The sequence below is a fragment of the Pyxicephalus adspersus genome, chromosome Z (assembly GCF_032062135.1).
Source record: "Pyxicephalus adspersus chromosome Z, UCB_Pads_2.0, whole genome shotgun sequence".
Classification (NCBI taxonomy): Eukaryota; Metazoa; Chordata; class Amphibia; order Anura; family Pyxicephalidae; genus Pyxicephalus; species Pyxicephalus adspersus.
The window spans coordinates 16,790,117-16,798,398 of record NC_092871.1 but is presented as its reverse complement, the minus strand read 5'-3'; the positions used below and the strand labels follow the sequence as shown (position 1 = coordinate 16,798,398).

The 8,282-nt window shown below is 41.7% G+C and overlaps 1 protein-coding gene across 1 annotated transcript in view; it reads right to left on the bottom strand.

Moving 5' to 3' along the window:
• Positions 1-6,109, bottom strand: part of ALKBH6 (alkB homolog 6) — a gene marked incomplete in the record, with an annotated part of 9,494 nt that extends 3,385 nt beyond the window's left edge. Inside the window, 4 exon segments of the mRNA XM_072430396.1 lie at positions 344-404; positions 2,140-2,208; positions 2,771-2,832; positions 6,060-6,109. Of these exon segments, the coding sequence (XP_072286497.1) occupies positions 344-404; positions 2,140-2,208; positions 2,771-2,821 (181 nt within the window).
• Positions 6,110-8,282: the final 2,173 nt, after the last annotated feature.

The window sequence follows — 8,282 nt, the reverse complement described above, 5'->3', positions numbered from 1 at the left end:
GGGTTGTGTCTCTGGACACAACTCATCACTTCTCCCATCGCATGGGAATGGTTTCTGGCATCATGACATCACTAAGGAGGGCGTTTCTTCCCCTTTGAGTGACACACGGCTCCCCACGCATGCGCGATCTGGAGCACATGAATTGAGTGGTCTGTAGGTCCAAAAAGGTTGTCGGCCACTGCTTTAGAAAACAGACTCCTTCATTCATGTGATGAGCTATGTAAAATGTAGTTGCATATCACTATGTAGTTATTACAGTTTTCCCATTACTACAATTGTTATTTTGTCTTTTTAATATTGTTGAGTTGAAATACAGAAATGCAGGAGAAGTTACATTACTCACCCCAGTTCTGCAATTTCCTTCCAGACAACTGTGTCCATTTTGGCTTTGGAGCATTGTAGACCTAAAAGCAAATTACAAGGAAAACTGGATATCAAACAACCAGAAGAAATGGTTGTTAGGAACACCTAGAAATTGTAATTGTGCCTAAGAAGTACTAAATGAACTAACTTTTGTGTTGAATTCCTGATAAAACTAGTCCTTTAGTTTTTTTGTTTGTCCTTATTGGGCTTCCAACATTACTTAACACTTTTCATTAGAAAAAAATATATACATAGAGTAGGCATGAATATGTCAGGGGTTGGTTTTTAATTAGGAAGCAATTGAAGTCAGTCAGTTCTTAAAGTCGACTTGTTCAAAGCAGAACAATGCCTTTCAGGGTCAAATTGTGATAGCAAGGCAGATGGGTCAGAGAATGACCATAGCAGATCTTGTGTGTTTTTTTCTGGTATCCACTGTTTAGTACCTATCAAAAGTGGTTCAGGGAAGAAGTGAAGCTGCAGACTATTTAGATTGCTAACCTGATCCCTGTTCACTGTCAAAAGAGTCTACTATGGGCACATGAGTGTCAGAACTAGAGCATTAAGCAATATAGAGGGCCAAGTGTGGGTGAGTCACCTACCTGCAGAAGATATGGCAGCAGTATGCATTTTGGGAAGAAAGCGGTTTGACTGAAAGCATACCTAAACTTAGAATTTTTACTTTACATAAAAGGGTAGACAATCCTTTTATTTAAAGTAAACATTTTGTTTGCGTTTTTTTTTAAATGCAACACCCTTTTTTTTTTTTTTAGGAAAAAAAAAATAGGGTGCAGCACTGCCCATTTAATTTTCGATCGCCAAGGAGCGCAGAGGCTCTTGGCTGCTTCTTCTGTGCATGCCCAAGCATCACGGGCATGTGATGAAGGAGCCCTTTGATCAATAGGTAAAAAAATCTGCAAGTTTTTTCCCAATCTACGTCACTCTATCTTGTGCCTGCACAGTGCGAGGTTGGGTGACATAGGAAGAAGAATGTTGAAGAAGCGAGGAAAAGATGGGGGCCCCCTGCTCTCCCTCTGCGTCGGGCCGAAGATAGGTACCGTGACGAAGCGGGACTCAATGGAAGAAACCTCCCAATGGACAGACTGGTCTGCGGGATTAAAGGTAAGTGTGATTTTATTGTTTTGGGTTAGTTTTGGGTTTACTTCCACTTTAAATGATCTGCTGCTAAGGCCTAGATACAACAGGGCTAAGGTGCTAAATACAACAGGGCACCTTCCAAGGTCCCACAGGGAATATGCCTTGGTGGGTCAGAGCTATTTTGGCAGCTTACCTACACAATATTACCCTTAGAGGTTAGCACTCTGGCCTTTGCGGCACTAGGTTCTAGGTTCGAATCTCAGCCAGGACACATTTCCTTCCACATTCCAAAAACATGCAGCTAGGTTAATTTTCTTCCCCCCAAAATTTACCTTAGACTGTGGTAATGACATAAGACTATGGTAGGGACATTAGATTGTGAGCCCATTTGAGAGACAGCTAGCAACATGACTATGGACTTTGTAAAGCGCTGCGTAATATGTTGGCACTTTATAAATACTGTGTAATATTAATAATAATAATAATAGGCAGGTAGCTGATTTACAGTATGTAAACAATGATCAGCCAACGCTTTAAAATGCCCTTCTAATATCATGTAGGTCTCTTTGGCCCAGCAAAACAGCTCTGACATGTCTGGGAATGGACTCCTTCTCTTAAGGTGCCCTGTGATATCTGGCACCAAGATAATAGCATAAGATCTCCCTGTGGAGTTCATCATACCTGACGGAGCAAGTACTCCTCTTCAGCTTCTGTTATGTAGTCAGGGATGTAATAAGCAGCACGAGGAGCCTTGGGAAAAAGGAGAAAAACATAATCAGGCAGCAATTTACCATAAAATTACCAAATAGGTTTTACATCACTTGTAAGGGTTACCGTGCATAACATAATCCAAGTAGAATAAAAAAAACACCCATGGGGTCCCCAAGACTCTTTCTTGTCTTTCATGTGTGAAAGAAAAAAAAAGGAGATTGTGTATGGGCACTTTTTGGCTATGCTTTATTCAACATTAAGCTTGTCAGTCTTGTAATGTAGTAATCGGAGAGGGCACAGGTAACTGGGCCCTTACTGGCCCCTAATCCATCCGTCTGTTTATCCATCGGGTACATCTCTGAAGAAGCACACCTAGGGCTCTATTTAAAAAACAGGGAGTCTCGCATTTCCTCAAACATTCCCTGGTGAGAATCAATTACTACTATTGAAACACACTGACCTGAAAGATTTCCACCGGGGAATGTTTAAGGGAAAGTCAGATTCACCATTTCCTAAAAATAGAGCCCCCAGTGTCCCAATGGTTATTTATGTAGAAAAAAAAGTTCTGTAAACGGTTATTGCATGTTAAACGTATGTGTACCTGGTTTATAAGATAAGTCTCTAGATCTGCTGTTGTGAGGGTGGATTGCATCTTCTCTGCTTCTAAAAGATTTCAGATAAAAAAAAAAAAATAAAAAAAAGAAGATATTGGATTTGGGATTTCTGTTTGGGAAAAACGAGCAGTTGAAATATGTTTAACACTCACCACATAATACATTCTGACTGCACAATCGGTGGTCACACAGGGAGCAATATGTGAACAATTTAGGTAGAAGCAACAGCAAACAATCAAATCATCATTGATTCAATGATACACATATTTATAAAACATGGGTCACTTCTATTGTGGTCGCTCATGGATCTGTCCATGAAGGACATCGGGTGACCCCTGTACACACGTCAGGTTCTTGGCCAACATGAGCCCAACTGTTAGTATTTATCTGACTTGGGTGAAATTTAACTGACTTGTGTACATAGCCTTAGAAGAGACAGACAAGTCATAGGTCCTCATCTGTATAGTTCTTCTGGGTCAGCGACTTAAACTAAGAGGGTGAACACGACAAGCAGGCAACTATATATTTTTTTTTGTAGACATAATCACTGCCAGCCCACATGAGTGATTTATAGGTAGGAAATCTTTCAAACAAGAAACATAGAGGCCGACACTGGTGCCTCCACATCTCAAAATCCTGGTGACATGGCTGTTATTTGGACTCTCCTATTTCAGTACTTGGGTCACTGACACTTGACAAGAAGGCTGATAGGGTCTTTTTTTCTCTGCACATTTGTTCTGGGTGAGCAACTTGGAAACTATTACAGCCACAGAGTTTGCATAACAGCCAGTAAACATGCATGTACAAGAAGAGGTTAGCAATGGGAATGTGTTGATGATGTCCCCAGTGACTTTTTGCTGCTGGGTTTTTAATTAATCATGTGACCAAATCTTGGAGGGCAGGACATTTCCCATAGTTCCTGAGTATATTCTTACAATATATATCAATTTGAATGTATAAACGCTGCTAATAAACAAACATTTGAAAACAATTGAAAGATAACTTTATTTTTAAACAATATACGGTTATCTTGTGTCCCTGCCCTGACCTGACCTAAAGTAACCCACCCTCTCCCTTAATGCAGTCATGCTTAGGCTACGTACACACGTCCAATGGCTCAGGGCCGATATCTGACGAGTATCTGGCGTGTGTACAGTGCCCGTCGTCCGAACGACCAGCCTTACTCTTAGTGCTTGCTAGTGACTTCATCCTCATCTCATTGTTTAATCAAGCATGATGCCTGTCCCATTAACTTCTATAGAGCAGGAGGACAGCTTCATAGAAGTCAGTGGGGCTTTACTGAGAAGGTGCATTTTAACAGCAACACAGCACATATTATTATTATAAAGTTTTTATATAGTTCCAACATATTATGCGGCACTGTACAGTAAACATAGTTATGTCACTAGCTGTCCCTCAAAGAAGCTCACATTCTAATTTCCCTATCTCAATCATATGTCATTAATACAGTCTAAGGTCAATTTTTGAGGGAAGCCATTCTACCTGCATGTTTTTGGAATGTGTGAGGAATCCAGAGTACCTGGAAGAAACCAACACAAACACGGGGGGAACATGCAAACGCCATGCAGATAGTGTCCTGGCCAAGATTAGAACCTGGGACCTAGTGCTGCAAAACGACTGCGCCATTTCCACGTGCATACTTTGCAAATACATACTGTGCAAAAATCAAAAAATGCAAGAAAATGCTACAATTTACTGCAGTCTATAGCAAGAGTTTCTTTTCTGGCTGCTCTGCAGTAATCTTCCCGGAGGTACAGTGACGCTATTCTTGCCATGGGTGGCAGATGGGACCAAAGTATAATGCTACTGTTAATGCTTTGTTGTTCAGGTAAAGAAAGGGGTGCAGGGAAAGTAAGCAGACCATTCGATTTTAACAGAAAGTCTGTTAAATGTGGAAGTAAACTCTAGAAATAAAAAGCTGCAACCAGGCTGGTCCTTTATTGTAGAAGGTACACGTGATGTCCCAGCTGCAATAATAAATACCTGCCTGTTCTCAATTAAAAAAAAAAAAAAAAAAAAAAAACATTGAGCTGCATTATAATATTGGGTATTCTGGAATCCCCCAGGAACTGAATGAACTTTTGCTTGCATGTGCGAGTAACATCATCCTGGTCTGGCCAATCAAGATGGCTGAAGATTGGGACTCCGGAAGAGGACCAGATGAAGATGGCAGATGAGGAAACAGGGAGAGATAAGTGTATTTAAAAATTGCAATCAGAAAGGTAAGATTGTTATCTTGCGGAAAGGACATCACCTGTCTCTTCTGCAATAAAATACCGGCCTGGTTGCAATTTTTATATTTACATCCACATTTCCAAAGCAGGGCACCATTTTCCTCCTTTTGATCTTTGATCATCTTGATTGGCAATGTTGGGATGACCTTTATTCATTCCTGGCATGAGCAAGCGGACTTGGATTTGCCATTTAAACGCACCGATCAGCAATTTTTTTACTTTACATAAAAGGAGACACAACCCTTTTAAAGTAAAAAGGGGAAAGTCTCTTCCCTTCTATCTTGAACACGGCAGCAATAAAGACAGAAGCGGAGCGCAGAGCCTGCTGAGATATCTATGTCATGATTCTCGGGAGGCTCCTGGCTGCCCATGCCTGATCTTGGGCATGCGCAGAAGAGGCATTTTCCTACATTGAGGAGAAATGAATGCATTTTCATGCACACGCAGTGGGATCGGCTCTCTTTTTTCACCTGAGCTGGTGTCTGCTATGTCACCTGACCTCATGCCTGAGCAGTGTGAGATCAGACGACGTAGCCAGACCAAGGAAGAAGGCAGACAAAAATGGTGGCACCCAGAGCTTCCTCAGCGCCATGTCCAAAGAGAATTCCAGGCCAGTGCAGGACACAGCGGAGGTTATCTCCAGTAGGATGGTAGGATCTGCGGATTTTTTTCCAGTTTGGATTCACTTTAATGATAAATTGCAAGTGAATGTGTATGATTACTTAGCTTAGTAAATACCATCATGGTGTGCACTTTGAATACCCAATCACATGCAAGAGAAACACATTTTTGTTACGCCTTGCACATAATTAGTAAACACAGCTTCTATGCAAAGTGAACGGGTCAGCCCCATTGACAGAAAAGGAAACAAAGTGCAGCATTGCAGACCACTGGTTGCTCCTGCATGTTATGACTGATATATATCTTCTACTAACACAAACACCACCATTCTCTCTTTAAATCTCCACATGAGCCCTCTGCCGTCACACTTAGCCTGTCGGCTTCACATCAAACAAATTACCTCTCGAGCATGGATATACACTTCCGCTTCCGGGATCTGAAGACCGTTTGAACGGCAGACAGCTAAACCAATCGGAATAGAGGCGGTATCAGGAGCTGACCCAGTTAGCGAATGGAGGGGCGGGGATTATCATGACGCGCGCTGTGGGCGGGTAGCACGTGCTGTACGTGAAGCAGCCCATAGACGTCAATGGAGGAGAAGGTTGTAGTTATAGAAATAGGACTGATGGCTGATTTGTATCTCACAGACCTCATATTTGCCTACAGTTCCGGCTGGTATATAGTGCTTCCTTTGTATACTTAATTGTTTTACTGCACTGTTACACACAATGGCTCTATACAACAGTAATTTCTAAAAAATATTGTTATCTGTTGTTTGTAGGATCCAATGAGGACAAGCAGCATAGAAAGGGAAGTATTTTATTCTGTTTTGCTGGCTTCATCATTGCAGTTATGAAAACAGTACTGCCCATGGAAACGCAAAGGGATGGGATAACGTACCACACAGTACGAAAATTTTCATAGCGGTGTTGTCAGGAATTTACAGCTGTGTGTGGCTTTGTTTAGGAGATTTGTCCTTACTTCCTGTTTAGTGACAATGAGGGGACCATGAAATACCCAAAGGGAAGGGGAGAAATGCTGATCTTAAAAGTTGGTGTAATACAATGGGCCTGATTTAATAAACTTCTCTAACACTGGAGAAGACTTGTTATTTGGCAAATGATTTCAATTCCAGACTAAATCCATTGGTAGGTCACCCAGGTTTTCCAATAATAGTCTATTTTCTATAGAACTTTGATAAATCAGGCCCATTATAAGTGTAAGTGCTCTATATATAGAGAGTGGGTAAAGTAACCGGTTCCCAGGAGAGAAACAAACAAAACCAAGCCAGCTTGTAAGAAATATTGAAGAACTGCAGGTTGGATAGCGCGTTATGTCCTGGTTGTCATTATTTCTCTTTTTGACCCATAGGTCACCATTGTGTTATGTAGTAATTTGGGGGTTAGCAGGAGGAACCAGTATACCCAATGGGTAACAAATCTATTCAATACACAGGGAAGAGTTATAAAGCAATGGTGCCAGTCAGTAAAGACTCACATCTTGTGGTCAGACAATTTGCAAATCCTACTGTGGAGAGAAACATGGTGGTGCTGCTGGGCAACAATTACCCTCAAAATGGTAAAATGGTGTCACCTTCACCCCAGCAACTTACATGTCCAGGATAGATGAAGATCTCTGCAGAGAAAAGTATCTTCTCAATGTATCCCAATCAGGCTGCACAAGTGTAATAGATTCCCAAATTATTCATTTGGGAAAGTCATCAATCATAGAGCACAAAGTTAAAAGTTTACCCCATAGATATAGTTTGGTGCTCTACATTAGCAGTCGCCAACCGAGAAAATGTTGGTGGTCTGCAGCTCTGGCCAGTGCGCCCCCGAGCAGGGTCAGGGGAAGAACCCCGCTGGCCAGAGCCATGGACCATGTCCCCCGTACAGATCGCAGGCTCAGGGTGGGCGGGTTGTGGGCAGGTTGGGCGATTGGAAAGTGGGTGGGTTTTGGCATCATGACTTCACTCTGGGGGAAGTTTCTTCCATTTTGCGTGACACATGGCTCCCCGTGCATCCACGTCCAGAGCCATTAAATTTAGTGGTCCGCTGGTCCGAAAAGGATGGCCACTACTGCTCTACATCACATGCATGATGGGTGGGTTACTTTCTGTGGATGGGTTGTGCAGGTCCAAGGGGCTACACAATAAAGATCTTACTGGATTGTGGATCAATGACAGGTGGTAGACTTGGAGTGGAGGGCTAGCTGGGGATCAGGATGCTTCAGGATTGCTTTGTTAACCTTCCACTTTGAAATCCAGCATATATATATAATATAGTATATTTCTTCACATCAAATCCATCTAAACTGTGTGTGTTAGGGCTGCAGTTTTCCTTATTGCATTTCAAATGGCACCCCTGGCTAGTACAACATGTATTTAGGGCCCATTACCAGTTATGAATGTTTATGATAATGCACATATATAGGTGTGAATAGGTCTATGTATTTTCCTTGTTAAAACACAACAAACTGCATTTTATACATGTGATCCAGTCACATAGGAAATAATGAGATTTTTACCTAAAAACATATACTCATGTTTCAAATTCCTGTTTTATTGCAATAAAATTAACAAGTGTTAATGTGCACTTCCTAAAGGTGGGCAAATAGATAACAA